The 25,020-nt window shown below is 43.4% G+C and overlaps 1 protein-coding gene across 10 annotated transcripts in view; it reads right to left on the bottom strand.

Moving 5' to 3' along the window:
- ST3GAL3 (ST3 beta-galactoside alpha-2,3-sialyltransferase 3) overlaps positions 1-25,020 on the bottom strand; it is a 179,640-nt gene that overhangs the window by 26,661 nt on the left and 127,959 nt on the right. For all 10 annotated transcript variants that reach the window (XM_027683106.1, XM_027683103.1, XM_027683105.1 and 7 more), the window contains 2 exons: positions 23,563-23,658; positions 19,032-19,218 (listed from right to left, as the gene is read on the bottom strand). In XM_027683106.1, the coding sequence (XP_027538907.1) occupies positions 19,032-19,218; positions 23,563-23,658 (283 nt within the window). The remainder of the gene's footprint in view (positions 1-19,031; positions 19,219-23,562; positions 23,659-25,020) is intronic.

Genomic DNA, 25,020 nt, shown 5'->3' on the forward strand with positions numbered 1-25,020 from the left:
ACAGTTATATACAAAGCATAGATTTCTGTTATTTTATTTAAAAAAATATTAAAATGCACTAATGGTAGCAGTTCCCACTGTCCCTGCTCACTGCCACAGGGCACTAGTATAAGGTTGTAGGGGATCTGTGCATCCTGGAGAGATGGACAGCAGCATGGACTGATGCACTTGAGCTAGTCTGGATAGCAACTGGGAAGAGGACAGACAGGCTTGAGCTTCAGCAGGAACAACCCCCTCCCTGGTGCCATCTTTTCACTCTTATTGGCACTTCAGCCACACGGTACACCATTCACATGGTACAGCATGGAGTACCCCCAAAATAACCAGAGGCTCCGTGTTCACAGGACTTAGAGAACAACTCCATTCTAATGTTTAACTACTGTTTAGGTTAATACAGAGCAGGGCACAGGGAGGATGGCAAGTCTTTTAACCTGCTAACCAGCAGCTTGGGCAGGTAATCTGATTGAACACCTCCTTCTCACAGCATTGAGCCACCTTCCCTGTGATCTCCCTGACAAGCAGAAGAGACAGACACTACACTCTACATAAAACCCACACGTTTTGGAATTCGTTATTTACACCACTTCTGGGTTGTTTGCAGCTTAACAGCGACTTTATAGCTGTTTCAGGGCACTGCTGAAAATGCTGGTGATCCCCTGCAAAATCCTCAGGAGCTTACCCTGCCCAGCAGAGATCACCCCTGTAATTATCAGCAGGAATTCTGCCGCAGCCGATGCCTGCTGCATTTCACACGCTCCTCGTACTCGGAGCCTTGCGCTCGGCTCCTGTGAACTCTCGCACCACGTGCTGCCAAACACCTTACCGAGGGTTTTTTATGGAACAATCCCACGGATATCTTTAGCTGCTGAATTTCACATCCTGAAACTGAAACTTTGGCAGATGGCTCGTGCTACAAAAGGCATTAACACAGCAAACTTGAGGAGGACGCACACCGGCATCCTAACCAACAGCCTAAGAAAGCCAAACCCCATTGCTATCCTGTGTCCCCTCAAAACTGCCCAAACACAATACATTTTTGATGACCAGGGCATGCATCCTATGAGTTTAGGTTCACATTTCAACAATGGTTAAGTGCTCTCAGGACCCTAAATGGAAAAAATTCCTTATTAACACTTATGTTCTTTCATCATAGTTGAATTAGAAAGAATGCCCAGTGTCAAAGCAGTCTAACACTTTCCATTATAATAAGACATTTTCAGTCACTGAATGATCCCAGCATTAAAAAAAAAACAGAAAAAACCCATTATAAATGTTAATAAAGTCCAACATCCATTTGACCGAGGGATTTGAGGGATTTGGTATGTCAGCTGAGTTTTGCCTCCTTGTGAAAATTCATTAAAAATTGGATAAATATTAAACCTTTGGCATTTCCTAAAGGCAAATGTGAAATAGAGGCCTTTCAGTCCCATGGAAGAAGAGGAAAAAAAAAATTAAATAAAATCACAGATTCCACTTGCATTAAGCATGCTCCAAGTCTCACAGAAACGAAGATGATAAACAAAAGTCTTGAACAGCTACTCATTCAGTGAAACCATCTTATCATAGGCTTAAGCAGACACACCCTGGAAAAATAGTGTGTGACCCTGAAACTAAAATAAATTTATAAGTTCAATTACCATTTCACATGCAACTCTAAATATGGCATTGCCTAAATTTTGCAAACAATTCAAACCAAAGGTCTGCAAGCTATTTAAAGTGGACAAAAGATGTCTTTTGTTTGGACTCACACTCCATAGGAGATTCCACGTAAGTTCTGGGATTTAAGTAGGTTTTACATGGCTTTTACGTTACACACAAAACATTAAAGAGAAACGAAAAAGAAGAAAGGTTATAAACATTTGAGACTTTCATTCCTTGCTGCTGCTGGAACTGTCCAGAAAGAGGTAACTACACATTCCACTGCTGCCCATTTTCCCAGCGCTGTGTGAACCACAATGACTGTACCTGGGCTCCCCTCAGCTAGTTCAATGCCAGTGCAAAATAAGCTTGTGTCCCTATTCCTAGCTGGAAACACAACCTGTCTGCTTTGGTCCCTTCTATGTAGTTGTTGCTCATCATGACTATCTCCCTAACCAGTTTCCTCAGCTCTGAAATTGCTCTGGGTTCTCCTTACTGTCTCATTTCTATTTGCTCTGTATTCTCTATAACTTTTCCCTGAGATTATTACTGAGGGCCACCTGGGGTAATCTTTCATTTTGGTGTGTTTTCCCGCTGTAGTTTCTAAAACAATTGTAGGCAGAACAGTGCAGTCTCAGCAGACAGCTCTCACACTTCCACCTATACAGCAGGAAAAGCCCTGTATAGGCCTAAAGAACCCAAAACTCTCTTCCTGGCTTATAATTACTGAAATTCTCAGCCTCGTGGTTTGGCTCTCCGAGCCCTGCAGCTTTCAGCTACGTCTCAGCTACCCTGAGGTTTTGTTCTGCAGCTTGTCTGTCACTGGCAAGCTACAAGAGGCAGCACCACCACCACGTTGGGAGCCCCGGGAGGAGGCTGCTCCCCTGACACAACCCCCTTGGTGGCGGGAGTGCAGCCCCTTCCAAGGCTCTGGAGCGCAGCCCCTTCCAAGGCTCGGCGCTACCGCCGATGCTCGGCCTGCCGGGGATGCTCAGACTGATTGGACCCAGATGTTCCGCGGCGTTTCCAAGGCAATTACTTCCCGTCGGGGGAAACGCTGTCCCTTTTTAGGCTGGGAGGAGACCGGCAGCCACCCGAGGAGCATCAGGCACCAGGAGGGAAGGCACTGCTGTTCCTGCCAGATTCGGGAGCTCAGACTCGCAGCTGTAGGTTGGGGGCACCCTCTGTTCTCTGCTACAGTGATTAAACCCTCAGTGCTCATGGGTGGGCTTCTAAGGATGAAATAACTCCTGATTAGCATAATAAGTAGTCAGAAAATAAGCCTGAAAACTGCTTAGGCAATGTTCCGACAGTGCTTCATCACCTCCTGGCACTGAGGTGGGAACCAGGCTGGAAACTGTGTTTCCTTATGTTAATTTCCCACCGTTGTTATTTGTTGGTATGTTGGTATTACTGTGCATCCAGAGCCTCAGCCACAGATCAGTATTCATGGTACCAAGGGTGGCCAAAAAAAAAGTTTATACTATAAGCATAAAAAACCAAGCACCACAGAGAGAGAGGCAGACAGGAGAACATGACTGAAGAACGACACTATGAGGGCCACAGGTTATGAGGAAGTGATGAAAAATGGCAGGTCTCACCAAATAGCTCCAGGGACAAGACAATCCAGCTGCAATCCCTCATTTTGTCCATTTGCAGAATACTGAATGGTAATGGGCACAGCTGGTTGTAAACTATTTTTTGTCTTCATTCAGTTTTCCATCTCCTGTTTTCAGATTTACCAAGGCAAATCACAACATATGCTAAAATAAAATATGGAAACTTAGAGCCTTAGCCTAGAAGCACACCTGACTGGAAGATATAAACTACTAGAAGCAGGTTGAGTCTCCCAGAATAACAACATTCATAATATAATGAGCAAAATGAGGGGTAATGCCACTGCATCCTGATGACACAGGTGCTGCCTCTTCTGTACCTCTGTGTTACTACTGGATTTAGGATTACAAGCAGCATTGTTCTCAAAGACTTCTAACTCTGATGGGAAGGGGACAGGGAGATTGCAAAGGTCAGCTACGTGCAACACAAAGCTGAATAAGTTCAGGGTATGCAATACCTGCTGCAGAGCAACAAGGTGAGGAGACTGGAGAGGGAACCTGTGGTAAATGGAGATTACTGCTCTTTCAAATACTGGTAACACCAGAAATGGAGAGGAAGGAGGATAAGAGGAAAAGAAAAAAGTCAGGGGATGATGTACCAGTCACAAGACCTAATTGTTCCTGGGAGATCACAGTTCACTGAAACCTCTGCCCCCACCAAAGCTGGAATGTGGTTTATTGTCTACCTGTTGTCCACAAGCACTCATTGTCACACAAACAGGGTACAGCAGAACTGCTGCAATCCATCTGCAGAGGCTTTTGAAAGGTTTCTGCTCAGTCATAAATAGATTAGACGTGGAAGGTGTGTTTCCACTAGAAAATAACCATCTTATCAGCCAATGCTGCATTTCTCAGCGGTCAAGTAGACATGGAGGCCTGGAAAATGCTCTTCTACAAGTGGCAATATAAATGAAGTTGCATCATTTGCACCAATTATCACAGCAACAAGGAATTTTTACCAACAAGAACAGAGGTGCTGAGAGCCTGCAGTCTGGGTTGATGGTCAACTGCCAGACCCACTAGCCCACACTTCAAATATATTTACCCAACTTCCTCAAAGCGATGAAGAACCCCTCTGATGGCCAGCACTCGTTCTGAATGATCCTGTCTTCAGTTTCTAGAGTCCAGAAATGCTCTAGAGACTAGACCATTGTGTTCTACTCTTATCTGCCCCACTGAAAAGCTTTTTCTCTGCCTGAAGCAGGAACATTGCTCAAGCCTTTCCCTCATCTTCTCTCTGTTCTGCTCTCAAAAGAGATGCAGCTGTTGGACTATGTAACAACACGATACTCCTAATTTTTTTATAATTTTTGTTTCTTCTCCCCAAACATCCTCTCACTGACCAAAGTCTAAAATCAAATGGCTGTAATTTCCCAGGCCATTCCCCTGTCAGTATTTCCCACCTGCCAGTATCCTTGCAGGATGCAAAAGAACTCTTGACAGGTTGTAAAGACCACAAATTTAGTTTTCAGTAATGTTTCTCAGTGTGAAACACTAATGCATTTTATACCTAGCAAGCAAAGAGCAGCAAAGTATGATGGAGACAAAAGCACCTCAATATGTGGTACTACCAGAGCTTTTTTTTTTCCTTTTTAAAGCAAAAATATTTTCTTCTTTCTCCATGGAGTTGAGCTAGTAATACTTCACCACACTGACAAGAGATAAGTTTCTTTAGGCTTGATAACCAGGATGAAAACCAAAAGAGAAGGGAAACTTAATTCCAAGTAGCAGCTGCAAACTTTAAACTTTGTGCCAGACATGGCACCCTGGCTACACATGAAACTGGAAGCTGTCCCATCCACAGATACTGGCTCAGGAAGCAGCAACTTCAACGGTGCCCAAAGCCAGTGACACTGATGTGTCACACAAGTTTGCAGTAACTCAGCAATGTGCTCGTTCCCATGGCTGTCAGTAGGAAGTTCCCGCCCTGTTTACCTGCAAACACACATTATGAGTAAGCAGATAAGCACATTCAAACAGGCCTACTGAATTTCCAGCTTCATTTGACCTATATAACTACAGCTAACCTAAATACAGACACGTCAGCCTCCTGCGTGCCTGGTCTAATAACAACTGCTGTCTTCCCCTTCACAGGATTAGGCAGCACGAGGCCAGGACCAGCTCCAAGGAGCCGGGAGAGCAAAGCTATTCTTATGCTGTATTGTAAATGAAAAGGAATTTAAAAAAAATAAAAAATGTATTTCTATGGTTTTATCCACGTAACCGAGAGCAAGATGTGGTTCACAGTTGTAAGGTAACAAGGTCAAAAAAGAGATTGTCCTGCGGAGAAACCGGAACTTGGAACATGTCAGATGAGCTGCAGAAAAACGCCGAAGATAATTCTGATGAATGCTGTTTCACAAGTTAAAGCATAAATGATAGCTCACATACGGTGTGTCAGAAGATGTGTCTGCACTATGTGCAAACAGGGTGATGGATAGACTGTACTACAGACTCCTTTGTTCAAAATATAAGCTGGATTTTGAGCCAAAATTTGAAGAAATATTCCTGTTCTGAAACGTCTTAGGAGAAACGGAAGTTTTTAGTAAAAGGAATGGATTTAGATAATTTATGTTTGAGTTGTGGTTTTTTGTCTGTGAATAATAATCCTTCAATGAAAAAACATCTAAAGTAGTGGAGTTTCAGAAAAATCCCAGAGAAGAACAGGCCCTATATCATCATTACTTACAGGGTATTTTATTCCTGTAAGGGACCAGTCCCTTTATTTTGCTATTATTTTTATGACATAGTTTATGAAATATACTCATGTAACATCTATTAAAAGAATACCAAGGTTAAAAGGCCAAGTCCACGTGTTGGTAAGTGCTGAAGTAGGACTGTCTCTCAGCTTCATGTCAGGATTGCTGTTGTGAACACTGGCTTTCTAATCTTCCCACAAGATTTTTTTCCTATATCACCATGTATCTAGGTATTTTACAAATAATACTTCCATATTCAGAGCATCTCTGCAATATTTGGCAGAGAAATATTACATCATTTTACAGGGGAGAAAACAGACAAAGATGATGCCCAGTTTCCATTACCTCCCAATGCTCTACTTCAGATACCATAAGCTGAATTTTCAGAACATTTGTTAAGCTCATAGTACAACTCCACTGACTTTGCTGCTGACACCCAGCAGCAGGATATCCTTTATATCCACCCCATGAGATCTAAATGTGTTTGTGAAATTCTGATCTAACTTGCTCAGCATCACACTGGTCAGTGTTAAACCACCTCCTCAAGAGGAACTCTCAGTGTTTGTAACCAGGAGATGATTCTTTCTCCTCTCCTTTCCTCTCTCCCATCCACATGTTCTACAACTTCTGCAACCACTCATAGAAGGCTGAATGCCTTGCATTACAGAAATTAGACTAAATCTCAGTCTTCCCTCTCCACTACATAGACAGCTGTGTTCTGAGTGAGCCAGGATATAATTATATAATTAAGGATAACATCTGCACAGGAGACCTGAATTAACGTTGAAAACCCAATGTTATTTTTTTGCTTTTTTTTTTTTTAACTTTTGGCAGCTCGACTTTTATAATCGTACAGCACTTTAAAAAGTCTTAAAGTGCCAATGTTTTAGGAGTTCCCTGCAGGCTGTAAACCCTTCCTTTCTCTGCTGTCCCAAGTACCCACCACTTCAACCTCCAATACTCCTGCTCTTGCCATGCACCAGACCAGGCTACTGCTCCTTCTTGTTGTCTGGTGGCTGGCAGGAGAAGGGGTTCCTAAGAGTACAGGAGATATTCCCTGCTCCCTGGTCTGTTGTCCTTGCTCCAATCTCTTTGTGGAGAAGTAACTGATGAGAAAATCCTATTTGGTTCTTAAATCCATGGAGATGTTGGATCCCAACTAACTGTGCAGAGAGGGCAGCTGACAGGCAGGACAGGAAAGCCGTGGTAGGACTGACCAGCATCCAACAGCCCCCACGGAACATCAGAGCAAGCCATGGGATTTCACAGAACAGCAGGAGCCACAGCAGGCTGAAGAACTAGAGAATTTCAACAAGACAGTGTGGGAAACTTTATAATTTCTTTTTAAACAGGGATACAACTGCATTTTCAGTAGCCTCATTCTGAGAGACAGCTGAGTTATTTCAGCTGAACTTTCCAGCTGTGCCAAACACGTGGCATGGAAAACATCAGCTCCAAGATGATGGTGTAATAAAATGATAAAGCATTTTCCCCCTTGCTTCTAACAGAAAACATAAGGTGATCCCAACTACAAGCTCAGCTACCTGCTCCACTTACAACGGTATGAATGCACAGAAGGATAAAAAAAAAATTGAAAAAAAATTAAAAAAGCTTGTCTTTGCAGGCTTGGGTGACAAAGCACAAGGGCATCCCAGGGCATCTGAGGACACCCATCAGCAAAGTCTTTTTTAGGGAGCTGAACTGGTTCACGAGTCTGAATACAAACAGCAACTCATTAAACAACACATATTTAGACTAAACTCTTGGCACATTACAACAAAAAAAGCTAAAGGATCACCACAGGAAGAATTATGGCCTAGAAAACCTCATTGCTTTCTGAAGTTATCTTAAAGTGAGACTCCAGGGAAATTTTTACATTGTTTTTACAGCAAGAGCACACAGAAAATCTGTCTCTCCTATTTTGGCATCTTTGCTGAAACGAGAAGCCAAATAATTTGTATGTTCACTGAGTGTTCATATAGAATATATACAAATTATTCAGCATCCTCTAAGAGCAGAAAGCAGAAAGGTCAAAATAACAAGAAACTGGGAAGATGCCAGGAAGCTCCTGCCCTACTTTATTTTCTAGACTTGCATTAATAATGGGTGTTTTACAGAAGAGTTTTTAAGTAACATTATTTAATATTCTTAAAAGATTAGAATTTAAATAAACTTAATCCAAACAGAACATTTACATTTAAAGAGTTGGGTTTTTTTTCCAAATAGTCAACGTGATGATTGCCTGGGCCAGACTCAATATTTTCTGTACTTTCCAGAGTGGGCAAAATTAATTTAACTGAAAATGGCTGGAACACAAGTGATGGTCCAGCTGAGAAACACTTCCAAGCAGACCTACCAAAAGCCTCGTGCACCCAACAGCTTGGCCTCTCATTGAAAAAAATAAATAAAAAAAAAAGGACACTAACACTTTTACAAATCTGTCTTAGCTAAGAAGAGAAGAAACACCCTCAGACATTCCATAAAATCACAGCTGTAAGAACAGAAATACTACCAAAAAAAGAGAGGTCTTTCCAGAATCCCTCTTGCTTACTGCCTTTGCATGGCTTGGTCTACTTTCACTTCTGTTGTCAAGACAAGCATTTGCACTAAATAAGTGTGAGCTTTGAGGTAAGAGTGAAGCTGAATCTGAAGGGGAAGGAGGTCAGGGATTTGCACCTCGTGCACACAGGAGCATCCTCCTGTCCTGCAGAAAGAAGCCGCCGTTCTTCTCGGGAAGAACCAGAAGCACCACACACAGCTGGAGCACAGGGGGAGAGATAAATTTAGGAAGATAAAAGAACACGGGGGGGATTTGGTTACCTCAGTGTTTATTACAGCAGACTGAAGATATAGGTCAACCCCCTGTCCTGGAGCCCTTGGTGCTCTGAGGCAGAGAAAACGTTACAAATTGCTCAGACAGCTCTAACTATGCAAGTAATCCATGGAGCCTGCCAAGGAACACATGTGTTTCAGGCATAAATCGTCCAATCTATTCCTTTCTGAATTAACATCTGTCATCATGACACCATTCAAAATGACTGAAGACTGGATCATATTAACAACCACACATCTTGGATAAATATTTACTGTTAAGACTTTCTCCCCCCTCCCCCCCTTCCAGTTTAAAGAAAAATGCAGATAGCAAAATCCCTGGAGCTGTGAAAGGGGGGGTATCTTTTCAGCCACTGACAGAAAGCATGTGATTTTATTTACAAAATCAAATCAGTGTTTTTTCCCTCCTCTGTAAGTCTTCACACCACACACGGGTGAAGTCGCAGCATCCTGTGGTGTTGCAATGCTTTCCAAAGAGCATTTCTGGGGAATTTTGTTATGTTGGAGGTTGCTCACCTCAGAGACTCCACAAAGCCTTCTCCCTCTGGATGCAGAAACAGATCTGGCCTAATTGTGCCCCGAGAAGAGAAAATTTTGCTGTGACCTTTGCAGACAACTGGATAAAGTAAATAACTTACTTTCATGACCAGCTGTCAGATGTATGACTGGCTTGCTATCCTGCTCCTCACAGTCAACAAACGGGTCACAGAGAGTGAGGACAGAGGGGCCCAGAGTCACAGAACAGGATGGCAGGAAGGCAACACAAGAGTGCAGCCCTGTCCTGAGTACTCCCAAGACACAGAATTTTCCCAGATGCTGGATTAAGGCTGTATTTCAGAAAGAGATGTCAGCAGCCAGCGTTCACCTCTGCAAGTATGTCATTTGAGAATTATAACGCCAGATTTCTAGGAAATTACATCTGTCCTGGCTGATTTTATCTAGCTTGAGCTTCTAGCTACCACATTCTGCTGTTTGTTATCAGCACTGCTTGAGAGGCCAGGAGAGATCCTGCTAACATCCTCCTGGATGTCCTGCATAGCAGGGAGCAGTGCTCCTCCATCAGCAACTTCTTCCAGTCCTTTACTCTCACACTTGAGAGCTTGAGTGGAACTTTACCAAGATATCCAGTTTTGATTTTAAGACTTCAAGAGCAAATCCATCAAGCCTGTAGGGCAGATGTAGCAAAAATAATTATACTGATGTAAATGCGCTGCCTTTTTTGGTCCTTTGCCTAGCTTCAGACACACTTCTTCCTACAAAATTAAAAAGTCTTGTGAGAAAAAACATTCCCTCTAGGTAGAGAGAGAGAGAGAAACTGCAAGTAAATCCCTCCAAAATCTCATGCATAAGCTAAATAAATTGAACTTTGTAACTAAATAGATTGAACTCAAATCTCTCAGACTAAGGGGAGGCTTTGCAGACTTCAAATGATTCTTGTAGTTCTTTACTGAAGTGTTAACATGGAACATCTTTATCCCACTAACAGTTGCATGAACAGTTGATACCCTCTGGGTGACGTCTCAGTTTCACTGGTGACGATGTCCTCGGACTTCTTCCACGTGCTGGATTCACAGTCTGGAGGAGCATCTGCTGCTCACGTGGGCAATGCAATACCCTCAGTAGGCAAGGGCTGCACTGGTGGTGGTTCATTTGGGCTGCCAGGTGCCCAATCACTTATGTAGGGGCTACTGAACACGCCTGTCTTTGCCAGCATGCAACGACCAGACAGCCGTGAGGGATAAAAGGGAGCATTTAAGATGTAAGATTTTGGGGAAATCTGAGAGTATTGTGGTGCAAAAGGGAGCAGGACACAAATCCACAGGCAACTGGGCAATTTCTTTAGCTCTGCTGTTTATGGAATTGTGGGTTTCATTAAGATCAGCATCGGATTTGGAATGAATTTCTTTACATTGCCTCAGATATTCCAATCAACGCAGGTAACCTGACTTTACATGTACTGTGACCTTGAAATGCACCCACTGGGATTTGCATAATACTGATGTCTGAATATTGATAGAGCCTGCCAAAGAGGGTGAGTGCAACATGAGCACCCTCCTGATGCTTTTTCAAGACAGCTGCACTAGCTCTTCAGTTGGTCCTCACATTGACTTCTCAAAAGAAAAGATGCAGAAAAAACTGCAACTCTTTAAATTAGCCATCTTTTTTTGACTTTGGTTGAGAAGGAAGGAGTGATCAAATATCTAGGAAAGAACAGCACTTGTCAGCTGGATGGCAACAGACATCAGAAGAGATTAGAGGATGACAATTTTAGGAAGAAATTGGTCTCAGGATAAAGCAGGATGGTGAGGCAAGCCCAGAAAGGATGTCCTACTCGGGCAATGATACAGTCTTTCCAGGGGGTAAATTCTGTTTGGGTGTCTTCATTTAAGAATGATGTAAAGGAAAAGAAACTAAAGAAGAATAAACATCTGACTGGAGCTCTCTGATTTTCACATTACAGCTGGGATTACTGAGCCAGAAATGAAGATGATGCTGTCTTGGCAGATGTGGGATAAAGGTTCTTTAAGGACTACTGATGCCCAGCATGGATAAATGCTTCTCCTCCTTTATTAGAAGTACAGAGCAAGCATGACTGGCATTAGGTAATAGCAAGCAAAGCAAGGGACAAAAAAAAAAAGGACAAAATCCATGCATGCTTTGGGAATGACTGAAAGGGCAGGGACACCAACAATTTTTAATTTTAAAGAGAAACTGTCTAAAACTAGGACTAATTAATGATATCATTCCTACAAATACATATACTTGACAAACTTCTGATACCTGGAACTTTTTCATCTAGAAAACAGTGTGTTTATGGCTATTTTTTATTTTCTTCACCAGCCCCAAGAGCTAAGGTGAATGTTGTTACGGACTCGTGAATACTGATGACTATCCAATCCAGGTGGACAAGTTTTACTATCCAGCATGCATCCATCTGATAATACTAAATGCTATGAAGGCACATTACAATGGCACCAGAGCAGCCCCTGTCACCAGCTGATGCTTGACAATAAGTCTGTACTTACAGACACACTGTGCATGCCTGGGTGGGAACAGCTCTCAGCTATGTAGTGACCTGCCTAATCTTATTACGCTGTTGCATGCAGGTATGTATGAAGGGCAAGCTCCAGCCTGCACCTTCCATACCAACAACCTTCCTTTGGGAATCTGGCCAGGAAGTCTCCCCCAAGGCCCATGTTTCAAACTGGGTCATTTGCCTAGTGAGGTTCCAGTATGGTCTCACCACAAGTGCTACCTGAAAGCTTGTTAAAGATCACAAGACACAGAACTAAGGTTTTCTCCCTCTTTTGGTCAACAGGGACAAGATTTTATAGGGCATCTCTACATATTTTCCAGCCTCTCTTCTAACCATGACTGGAAAAAAACTGGCTCGTAGTGTTCATACTTCTCAAAGCCTTCTCTCATAGTGTTTATACTTCTCCTTACACCTTCTGAAAATGGCCCTGATTTTCTGGCCAGTCACAGAGAAGGATTTACTTTTTTCATATGCAAGTCTTCCATGGTTCCCTTGGGCCACTCCCATCAATGCACTGCACTGGTGAAACAGCTCCTAACCATGGGAGCACAACCCCTCAGGCAGTATGGACAACCCTTCTACACACCCAGAGAGATCAAGCCCTAAAAAAACAAAACTCAACCACGTCACAAGAATCATCCTAGAAAGACAAACTAACTTTCAGCTACTCTTTGTCAAAGGAATATGGAATATTCCCCACAGAATGCATCACACAGACTCTCCCACCTCATCTCAGTCAGAGACTTGGTAGGTGCCAGGAGAGTCTGCCTCACATTTTCACCTTATTACAAAGCATTTTCTGGGCTTCCACATTTATTAACAGTTCAGCTGCTTTGAGTGAGGCAACGAACCATCCTGATAACGTGGTAAGGTTTCTCCCCGCTAAAATTCCTCCTAGAATCCCTCCACTCTCTGTGATTGGCTTTTGCACCATGTGCTAGGACCACAGGACAACCACCACCAAAAAGGCTTTCTTGCCTCTTCCCCTACTGCAAGCCTCATCATGTCCTTTAAGCAGGCTGGCTGCCTTACTCACCAGCCGTGCCTTCCTATGTTATACTCCTGAAGGGATTAGTTATAAATGGCTATTTAGGTGAAAACTCAAACTTGTGAAAGACATGAGACAACCCTTAAGCTGACTTCTCAGTTCAAAAGCTTTTCTCATTTATCATGGAGCAGCATGTCCAGCTTCTGCCCCCTTTCAGCTGAGTCCAAGGAGAGCAGGCAGACACGAGGCAATGCCCACCCAGGCACACCTCTAAGCAGGTGGGCTGAAGCTGTGTTTCAGCACAGGATGAGGCACCACAAACCTGTAATCAAGCTTTAAATTCATAACGCATTAAGACAACTAGTGGTGGATTTAGAGCTCCACCAAACCAGAATGCTGTCCCAAGAATCATCCCACATGTCTCTCCCACAGTCCTTTAAAACCTGAAAAGATCAACTGTACACAAGATACTTAAAGCAACAAGCCCCTTGGAGGAGAAAAGGGAAAGAAAATATTTGCAATCCAGAAGCAAACTCTGGAGCGAAGCTGCCAATGGCAGTGGCCACTCCACTTGTCACCAAAGGCAAGGGACAGCACTGGAAAAAGCAGGTTCTCTCTCCCTAGCCAAGACTCAGAGAAATCACCTGCTCAAGTGCTGGTCTCAAATTCCAAACAAGCTGAAAATACACACGTATGAATGAAGCTTTACTTGGGGTTGGACAGCAACAAGAGATTCACAGCCTCACTGTTTTCCTGAAGATGACAGGAGAAGTATGATGGCTCCCAAGTTGTTTTTTTCAGGGATGTAAAACAGCCCACAGGTGAGGCCGTTTCAGAATCTGGGGAATCCACAGTGAACTGCAGCGCCGTGAAGTTCACAGTCTGCCCTAGCAAACATGCAGCATGACAAGGCCATTAACTAATGGAAGAAGAGAAGCTCTAAACAAAAGCTCAGCAGACAGCACAGGCTCTGGCAGCAGATCGACCTTGGCTCTAGCACACTAACACTGATCATGCCAGGAGGGTATTGTAATGCACATTTTAGCAGGACTAGGAGTAAGCTGTTAATACAAAAACGCAGTTCCCAAACAAAAGGTTAAATAAAACCTCCCCTGCTGCCACATCCAGAAGATGCCCCCAAGCAGCAGTGACATGCTGTGACAAAGGAGGAGGGGTTATGTCGCTGGAGGAGGACTGCTTTTCGGATGGCATCGCTGCTGTGTGCAAGTTGTCAAAGACATGCCCCTGCAAGGGACACACAACCCAACCTGGCCACGCTCACAGGCAGGTGCTCACTTGCTCCTCTGACTTTCACTATCAAAGAGAATTTCGAGGTGCCGCAGGGGCTTTACTGCACAAGTGACTCCTCCTGGCAAAGGCTGCAGAGATTCCCGCTGGAATCATCCGCAGGCTCATTATTACACGAGAAGGAAGCTTGTGAGCTGCCAATTTCTAGTGACACCTTTGCCCTCACTTGGCTGCTTTATCGCCATGTGCCAGATGTTCAGGGAAGTCAGCCCTAGCAAGCAAGAGAGCTTCTTTCTGATTCACTAATGATGGGCAAGAAACCACGCTGGAATTGGCCTCAGCACCCGGCTGAGACAGCTGATTTGCATATCTGGAGCTGTAAATTCCTGTTTGTTTCAGGAAACATCTACTCTCCACAAAATAGAGAAACTTCTGCCTCTTATTTTAAGAGCAATATATGACCAAACCTCCCTCCCCATATAATTTTTCTGGTACTTTGGGTACTCAGGAAGAGTTTCTGTCACTGGAAGACCCAAGGTGATGCAGGAGGGTACAAGAAGTGGGAAGCAGCAGGGTGGATCACAACACAGGTAATGTCTCTTGGCAAAAAGAACAGTCCAGGAGAAAGTGTAACTGTTCTGAGTGACTGCCCATGAGTAATCCCTCTCTGGGGATCACTGGCAGGAGTGGTTTCATCATCCAAGGGGTGCCTGGCTGTGTCAGCAGCCTCTTGCAGCAATGATTCCAAGGCAGCACTGCCAGACCAGTCACCACAGATGCACGAACAACTCACATCTGTGACCCTTCTGCAACAACCACGAGTTCAGGCGACTGCAGGCTGTGGGACTCCAACTCACTTCCTTTCCACTTGCACACTGACATATTAGGTCAGCATGGTGCAATACTCCCCTCTGCTAACCACGTCACCTTTCTCTATCCCATACTCCTTTTAGTTGCAACTGGCACAATTATTTTCTCCTTCAGTTTATTCTAGTGCTTGTCAAATGACTGAAATCAGATTACCAGGGTTTTAGTCGCTCAGATTCACTCACCCTTCCCCTTCTTAAAGGCAGCTGTACACTCTCTGGTGATACCATACTGCTGTAACTTCCTACGGGACAATTTGGAGCGTCAGCTCAGCCAGAACTCTATGATAGAGACTACCTTTGTTTTGCTGCTGCTGCTGCTGAATATTTAGCCAAACCTGTCCTTTTTCTAGAATAATGTTTTCTCTCAAGTTTTTACCTGCTTCCAGATATTTCTGTTTTACTGGGAAATAAAAAGCAGTCGAGCTTTTGCTTTTTCTTTGGTCCATACTCCACTGCTCTGGTTTCTGGATGTAGTGTCTCCTAGGGCATCACACAGATCTCTGGGAGGCCATTACACCAGAGTGTGTAGCACATAAAATCCCCAGCCTCTCCGTTCTGTTGGTGCTTCTTCATCACATTGATTCTCTTTCCTCATAACATCTCCAGAAAATCCTTCTCTCTACAAAGCACTTATCCCTTTCTCAGTACGCAAGTGCTGCCAAAAGACCAACATAACACAGAGCAAATCCCTCTCAGCTGCAGGGAGAATAATCTTATCTGACCACTGACCCAGCAATAAATAGCCTCTCGTCTTTCATTTACTCTTTCTCAGATAAACTCCCTTTGATTTCACTTACTCAAGAGAGGACTAAGCAAGGATCCTAGTACATGGCCCAGAATCTCTGGTCAAGCAGGTCCAAGCAGCTCCAGGTGTCTGAAGGAATTCAGCAAGTCTCATACCCACCTGTGACTGTGCCACAGACACACGCAGTCTCCATCAACAGTCAGGAGCAAAGGAAACATCAGAGGGCAGAGATCAGCCTATTTTTTTGAGGAATGTGTCCATTTCCACAGCAGTTGTGTTTTTTAACAGGATGCTTCCATTTTCCTTTTCTCCATCCTCAGTCAGACTCCTGACTGTAACGACTGGTTTGCAGCAGGGATGAAGTCTTGCAGAGGGACGTGTCAGATAAGGAATAACCAACAGTGGCATACAGACCTCTCGGGTCAAGCAAGTGCCTCTAGATGAATCCAGGAAAGGAAGAAACTCCCTTTTCTCTGGAACATCAGCTGAGAGAAACAAACTCTCCACAGAGAGCACTGGGCAGGCATTTGTTATCCTGAACTTGCTGATAAAAATACTAACACTCACTACCAGAACAGACACGTATGTGCTATTCCCATAGCCCTGCTCGTTCTCCATCAGGTCATTTCTATCTAAGAGACAGCACTTCCTGCATCAGCTTCCTCTAGAAAAGCAGCTGTGCCACCCACCTGCTTGCAGCTAAAGCCAGTGACAGCAAGATCTCAGCCTCAAATAGAGAGAGATCAGACTAGAGAGCACAAGACACGTTTTCCAGTCACCTGATCTGTATCCTAAAGTATTCAATGAACTGGCCCAGCAGCCTCAAAAACCAGCAATGACTCCCTTTGTGAACTTGTGTAGAACAGGTAGGATTCTCAAAGGATTGAAAGATGGACAAAAGCAGTGCCTAGCCTTAAAAGGCAAAGAAGGGAAGAGAGTTGATTTACGATTTCAATTCCCAGAATAGCAGGATTAATTATTTGTAAGCACCTGAAAAAAATAAGAAAGACTGAGTAGCCACCCACGAGGATTTGTCAAGAGCAAAATATGTTTAAAAAAAATTCTTTATACAGAAGAAAAATTATCACTGGGAAGAAGGAAGACATGTAACTGGTATTCAGTAAAGCTTCTGACAGATCACTTCCACAAACATGCCAAAACTGTTATTAAGGATACTACTGTGATACAAGTTCAGAAGTGGCCAAAAAACTATCGAGGATGAGTTCTCAGTGGGCTCACTGTAGAAATGGGAGGATGTTATTCCTTCGGGTTCTTCCTAGGAACCAACTTTATTTAGTGTTTTCATTATTAACCTGGATGAAGGAGTAAAAAGTATGTTTATGAAATTGCAGAGGACATGGATCTGGAAAGAATGGCAGGTATGCTGGGAAGCTCTGCCAAAGGAACTTGGCAAACTGGAGAAGTGTTCTGGAAGAAAGAATTGGTGGGGACAAGTGCACAGTGCTGCTCTTTGACAGGAGGAGCCAATGGCACAAGCACAGGGTGTGGAGCTGGGGAAGTGGCTGCTCTTCAATTCTTCCTGAGACCTGGAGTCTCAAGGAACCCGACACTCACCTCCAGTTCCATGCCACTGTGGAAAAGGCTGTCCAAACAGCAAATGGATAAGGAATGAGAACTGTGAGGCTAGTGAAGCAGCTGTTTGCTCCTCTCTTTTTGCTGTAGTCTGTACATTTTTGGGCACTGCTCTTTTAAGGAAAAGATTAATTAACTGCAGGCATTCAAAAGAGCAACAGGAATTAAGAGATCTGGAAAACATCACCTAAAAGAAACAGGAGAGTTTATCCTGAAGAAATGAAGGATAAGGAGCCAATCACAAGAGCACTGAAATAATGTGCAATGCAAGAAGCTCAAGTTCCTTTTGCTCTCTGCCAAGCTGGGCACTGAAGCACTCAGTTCAAACAACTGCAATGGCTCTCCCCGGTCTTCTAGCAAGTTTTAACAGACAATTTGCTGCATTTTTCTAAAAGCAGGGGATACCACATTAGAATCCAGTGATGACCACTCGACTGCAAGCATCAGGTGGAAATTCAATTTGTTTTCAAGTAAAACAACCCATCCCTTGAACTTCAAGCTAAACACCACGAGTCGCTGCAACTGTGTTCAGGCTGCAGGGCACTGACACTGCCAGGGTTTTCCCTTCCCCTGAATGAGGAAGAAGAGCCTTACATAAATCAAAGAAAATTACTTTTAACTCAATTATTCATGTTACGAAAGCCCACTTGTGCTTGCCCAGAGGCTGACAGGTAACTTCATCCGTCTGGTACCAGGAAAATAATTGCAAGTTGGTGCCAGTATGAGACAAGAGCAAAGTATGAGCCCTTAAGGCCATCTCTGTAACAACTGTATGCAATTATACTCCCAGACTGCTTCATTCGGTATGTGGTGAGCTGCCAACCTCCTCTCTCTGTCTGTCTCCAAACACATGATATAATGTGCCATCCTCCGAATGCTAATCCATTTGTCTTGTTATTTGCTGAGAAGTCATTAAGAAGCATTTGAAAAAAGATATATAAGATATGTAAAACAAGAACTATACCCAAACAGAGGGCATTTATTCTAGATATCAGAGCAGATAAAGACAAACCATCCACTGGATGAGAAGTCACTGATCACAACCTGATTCCATTCAGGAAGGGTGAATTACGAGAACAGCCCTGACTATTAACAGGTCCATGGTACTTCAGAAGGGCACTAATGCAACCAATGGGGGCAAAATATTTACATGGAGAAAGTAGCGCATTCATCGTTTCAGTGTTTTAAAATTACACTTGATACTGTTGTTCTGGATGATACTTCAATCAGACACAAATCACAAATCTCAGTAACTGAGAAAAATATAATGGTTTGTGCTATTCAGGAGGTCACATTAAGTCTGCTTGTAGCCTTTTCAACAAGTTGTGCTGCTGTTGTCTCCTCCTCCCCTCCTGTGTCATCACATCCTTGTCCCCAGACTCCCACTTCTTCCCCTTGCCATTGCTCTTTTCTTTCCTCTGTTCTTAAATCCTAAGAGACCATAAAATCCATGCAAGAGCCGGTCCTTTTAAATACCCTTTAAAATAAATAAAAATTAAATTCATTGTTCATAGTACACACTAACATAATCTTGAATAGAAAGCCCCATCTGTGATGCAAGGCCAAGTTACAGAGAGATGTCTTTGTAAAACATACTTAATTAAAGCTGAAGTCCATGGAGGTAAAGAAAGCCTTCACTTAAATGCAGCAGGACACACAGAGGAATTCTCCTCAGACCCAAATGTGGCAAATAAAATGGTGATACCATGTCTGCCCACTGTTACTAATTAGGTGACCTTCACAGCATCAGCCGACAGTGTTCTTACCACTTTCTCCTTGTAAACAATGTATTTCAGCCACTTGAAATCCTGCCATTTGAATCCTGCCAGAACAAACAGGGAATCCTTCTCATACTGCTCCATTTTCTGGATTGCACCTTCAGGATATGTGATCCGGAGTGTTGTCTTGCCACCCACGTCCTTTTCAAAGCCCTTCACTGGAGCTGAGTTCAGCCTGCAGGGCAACCAGAGAAGACACTGTCACGGATTCCCACTTACACTCATGGGTGTTGATGACACAGCAATCGCTGCTGGGCAAGAATTCCCTGTAGCAGGTGTTAGAGCAGCAAATGTTACCTCTTCCAGTTCTTCACCACGAGCATTTATGAACGTTTATACCAACTGTGACGACAGTTTAATTAGAAGCCATTTAAATTACACAATTGAATCATTTCTGCGTATCCACTATTGTGATTTACACTGAATTGGAAGCTTTGGAAAAGGAAACTGAAAAACATTGTCCTTGCAGATTTAGAGTTACAAACTAAGCATTAATATTTTAACAGCCCATTGCTCCTGTGATGTGTCACTTGGATTCTGCAAGACTGTGCTGAAAGAGATGATGCAGCTCCACACCAGTTTTAAAAGAACTGAATCTGGTCTCATGCTCCAACCTCAGTCCAGAGTTTACCAGCAGTGAGGCTGTTTGGGGATATAATTCTCAAAAAAACCCCAAAGGAACAATATCCTGGGCTTAATTCCCCAAACTGGAGGGTGAGGTGCCCTGCAATGGCAACACAAAGCAGCAGGTTGGGCTGCACGGCTGGGGCAAGGCTCAGCACAATTTCAGTCTCACTGACTCCAAGGAGTTTCTGCTGTGGAAGTGCATCCCACTCTGAAAACACCCAAGCAGACACACAGCTTTGCTCTTGGGCACACTGATTTCTAAGGGAATGCTATGTATTTAGCTGTGCTTTTGTTAAAACATTTCTCAGGAACAAAGTTTTTCCCCTTGAAAAAACAAACCACTTTGGCATGAACTGCAATGATGACTTTCATGACATTATTCAAAACTTTTATTCAAAACTAGAGAGCCAAAGCTGAGGAAATCTCAAGTAACTTGGAATACAAATCTTGCTGACATCAAATAGCAGCCCCTGATGGAACAGCATTGCCTGCTTGAATTATTGCAGCATTCTTGACTTGGTGTAGTTCAATATACTGGAAAGTGCTTATGGACTGCAAATTTTGCCGTGCAGGAATGTTAATGAGTATCTGGATATGTCTTTTTCAGCCTGGGTAAGCATTTTACATTGGGAACTTTTTAGTAGAAGAAAATCTCTGTATAAAATCTGAAATTATATTCAAATTTTAGAGGAATAAAGTCCTATGCATTTTTAGTAAAAATACTTGCTTTATCATTAGGAATAAAATATTGAAGGGAAAGCAACTTAAGAATCTGCACCATCACAATTTATACAGCAGATGAACTCTTTTTCCATGGTTTATAAACCCTCGCTTTGTAGTCTGACTTTGAGGTAGCTAGACCTGACTACCTGCAGTAACAGTGCTCAGCCAGCCTGATCCCCTGCTTTTCCTCTGTTGCTGGCAGCACATTCACACATCACTCACTTTTTCCATGGGCATTATTTAAACTTTAAGGTGTTGTGTGTCTTTGGGGTAGATGACCTTACATAAAGTGAAGGAAACAGAGATAAATATTACAAAGTACTGTGTGAAGAAAGATAGTTATATGTATTTTTATATGTTTTCTTGAAGTTGAGGAGAAGGTGTCTGCAGTCACTTCAGATGCCAACGTGTGGCTCTTTGGAAGGGTTTTCCCCATCCCCAGTTGCTCGTTTCTCTGTTTTGCTGCTTGCCTTGTCAACGCTCCCAAAACTTGGGACCCCTACTCTGTGTCTAGGCAGGAAACAAAACAAGCCATTTCCCCAAGGAAAATGAACTCAGGTCCCCAGCAAAGGGCCAGAGTGTGAGTTGCTGAAGGAGCCCCAGCGATGGAGTCCTGCCAAGAGCCAGCACTGTCAGCCCCAGGGGCAGTGCCCCGAGGGCAGTGTGGGCAAGGGACCAGGAGAAGTTCTGGCAGCCACAGCCTGTGTTCACCAAGGTGATGCTACACAGCTCAAACCCCTTCCTAGGCAAGACACACTGGTGGTTATAAGCACAGCTAAATCTCGAAAAACCTCAGTTAGGATGTCGGGCCTCCTTGTGTTGTCCATGGATGGGCAGTTTTCTCACGTAAGAAGTTTCAGAGTGTTTTTCAGTCTATGTCTGCCAATTAGACACTAACTCCTAACTGTGGCACCGTGAAGACCTTACCACTAAAGTATCATCATCAGGTGAATCCCTACCTTGTTCTGATCAGGAATTTCTGATACACACCTGCTTTTGTCCTGTCAGCAAGGAGGCATTTCAGAATACTGATGACTGACTGCTGCAAGAAGCTCCTGCCAGGTAAACAGTGTCACAGCTGGGAATAACATCTGCACTGAAATCTGATAATATCTAGTTAAAGAAAAACAGTAACCAACTCACTGCAAGCTGTTTTTAGAACTGGCAAAACCAACTGGACTATGTTCACCACAAGAACAAAATTTATTGCTGGAATTAGCAACCCTCACAAGGGCATCAAAAAACTCCACATACTGCTGGATCACATCTTTGTCCACAAATGTACCACATTTTCCCCTTAGAATTCAGTTCCTAGGTCCCAAATATGATCCTTCAAAGGAGTTTTGCAACCCATGAAAAAGGATGCTACAATACAAGGGACTTCCTCAGCTTCCACGGGAGTAAAGCAAGCAGTTGGATACACATCCAAGCACCTGGCTTCATTTAACCTTTACAGTTGACTTCTCTCCTCTTTATCTGTCCCACAAACAGCACAGGTGCTCAGCTGCCCTCTTATCCTCCCAGCTTGCAAACTGACTTAGATTTACTGATGCAGAGAGAAAAAGTTGAACTTTTCATTTGGAAATTAAATAGTGGACTTTGTGATGTAAATCTTAGTGGGTGGCTTAGTCCAGATGGATTGAAACCATTCTTTAGCCATTTTTTGAACATTCTGAACCCAAGAAAAGACTACAATTGCATTTTAATTCAGCTCAAATAACTACAAGTCACCAGACTATGATGACTAGTAAGAGCTCTTTGCTAAGAACTGATAGTGAGACTAGGAAAAGGGCTGTAAAAATTTTGTCCTGTTCTGAACAGCCATTCCTGTGTCCAGCACAGTGATGGAGAATCAGGGAGCCATTCACAGGAACAAAGGACTAAAAGGCATCTTCTTTGTCTTTGTGTCCAGAGTTAGAGGACATTTATTACTCTCTGTATGTTCTGTTCTTTCCTCATGTGCCCATTACTGGCACATAGGAGAGAACAGAGACCATGCTAAATGATACCTGCCTGAAATTCTTTTACTAATCCCTTTCTTTCTTCCACCTTAGCTAAGAATTTGCTTTTTGCCACCACATCTCACAGTTGACTGAAATTCAGAGAGATGATATCAGACACATTTCCTTTAACATGAAATCAGTTATCTTACTAAGACAAAAAATGCCAACTTAGACTATGTTAAACCAGTTTTTATAAACTTACACTGCAGTTTATCCCACTTTTCCTATTTACCTTTGTAATATTTTGTTACTCACGATTCAAAACCTGCTGGAAAGCTCTGCATTTTTTTTTTCAAGTCAGACTAATGGGTCTGTAACTCCTTAGAGCACATCCCCCTCTCCCTCCTACACACACTCTCTCTCTGAGTCTCCATTAGTACAGGTATTATGTTTGTTAATCTCCAGTCACCCCGAACGCCTCCCTGACTTGACAGATTTATTACTAAGAGTTATGACTAGACCTGTGATTTCACATATCAGCACGTTTTTCAAGCATTCTGAGATGGCGATGATCCAGGTCCTCAGCCAAAGCAAGAAGTCCTGACTTTGCCTGTGGTCCTTTCCACTCCTACACCACTCTGCTTCTGCTCCCTTATTCAACATTGTCATCCACAGTGAACAGAGGAAAAGTATTCCCAGTTTCTAGGGCACCTGTAATCACTGGGTCCTCACTCATAGAGGCTTCCTGCCTCCTGACATCCAGTGCTGCATCACTCTTAGTCCTTCCTATCCTAACAGTGAGGTGTAGTTCCTGGGGAATGCTACACATGTATGACCAGTAATACTTCCCTGAGCTACCTAGGGGATATATCTGGGAGCAGATCCAACAGGTTGAGTTACTGCTTCACCACCTAAGGGCATCACAGAAAGCAGCAGCTTTTAGAAAGGAGCTATGAAGAGAAGGTTCAAGCAGGATGATAAGAGAGACCACATTCCCAAACAGCTGTGGAAAATGGAATGTTTGAGGAGTGCCTTTACCCTTTGATGTGAACACCATTTATAACAAACATTTATATGCTCTTGTCTTTTCTTCCCCTCCATATAACTTCATGTTTTCATACAAATGGATACTGTCCCTAGCACAGGTTAAAAGTCTGCCTGAATAGCATGTGAACTGATACAGAAACTGAATATATGACAAGAAAACTATAATGCCAAAGACTCACCTGACAACAACATCATAGTCATCAATTTTTAACCCCAATGATTTATTTGCAAGTACTCCACCATTTCCCACAATAATGCATCGCCGGCAGCTGAGACTGTGGAAGAAGCAGAGGAAGAGGTGATTTTTGTAACGTAAATTCAAACACACAGAGCCACACATATTTAGTTTGCATGCATCTGAGAACTACAGGAAACCTTTGTAAATATTAAGAATTAAGGGGGGGGACAGAGATACACTTGATCCCCAGCTCACCTCATCATGCCCAGGCATTACACGTGATAAACTGCTTTCAACACCTCACACCACGTGTGGCCTAATGAGATGAGCTGTCAGGACAAGCAGCTCCTCTCCCCTCACACCCGTGGTATGATGGGCTTGAATCAAACCCATCTGTTTACTTAAACCTTCTCATCATTCATTCAGCACTGAAATAACAATAAACCAAAGGCTTAGTGAGGAAGTCTTTTCTCCGAGCAATTTTATGAGTGCAGGCAGATCTTGCCAGGTTATCTGGGGTGTGCTCACCTTGGTGAGAGCAAAGTTGCTGCTGTTATCACAAGACTTCGAGAGACAAAAAGACCCCACTAAATGGAGAGGAAAAAAGACACCCCTCCCACTCCTGTCCAGTAGGAAACATATATGGAGACACCATAGGTGAGGAAAGGGAAGGGAAATAACCTTAATTAGAAAGAAAAAGAAACAGGAAAAAGAAGGAGGAGAACAGTTTCTCGTGGAACCCTGAGTCACGAGAACTCTCTGCAGCAGATGTTAAAAAGTGATTTTGTTTTGAAGACAGCAAAAAGGACTTCTTTCCAGCCACCTAATCCCAAATGCAGCTGGCTCTCCTGGCAGTGTGCCTCCATCTCTGGTAGTTCACTGAAGGAATACGTGTCTGCAGAGCCTTTTTCGGAAAGGGTCCAGATCTCTGGAGCAGATCTCTGGGCTAGGCAGCCTTCCTAGTTCCAGGCACAGTCAACTGGGCTCTTCTATGCTGTCCTCTCTGTGATAAGTCTAAAGAGCCAGCATGAGGAAAGCTCTGCTTACGTGGGGTCCCTCTTAGCAGAGCAGGGCTGGAGCGCACTTAAAGACTCAGCTAAACCACTGAGGGTCACTCTGCTGACAGAGCCATTAGCTGGAGACACGTGCAGAATTAACAGCACCAAGAAATGCTCTGGAACAGCTTCCCCTGCCCAGAAAAAGCTTCACTGCATATCTGAGCCTTTCCAAAAGAAAAAACATCCTCAAGCAGATGGACATATTAGCCCACTGTCCCTAAGGCTGAAGAAGCATAGATGTTTGTGATAATCAAACCACGGCAGAGAAAGAATATTATAGATGATGGCACAGCAAAAAAAAATACAGTTCTGGCAACAAGGGGAAAGCAGATGCAAGATCTGGTTCAGGCAGTATATTGTGACAAAGAGGGAAGTGAAAGAGTCAACCCCAAGTACACCCA

Source organism: Neopelma chrysocephalum, unplaced genomic scaffold, assembly GCF_003984885.1.
Source record: "Neopelma chrysocephalum unplaced genomic scaffold, ASM398488v2 Primary Assembly neopelma1_64, whole genome shotgun sequence".
In the NCBI taxonomy this organism is placed as follows: Eukaryota; Metazoa; Chordata; class Aves; order Passeriformes; family Pipridae; genus Neopelma; species Neopelma chrysocephalum.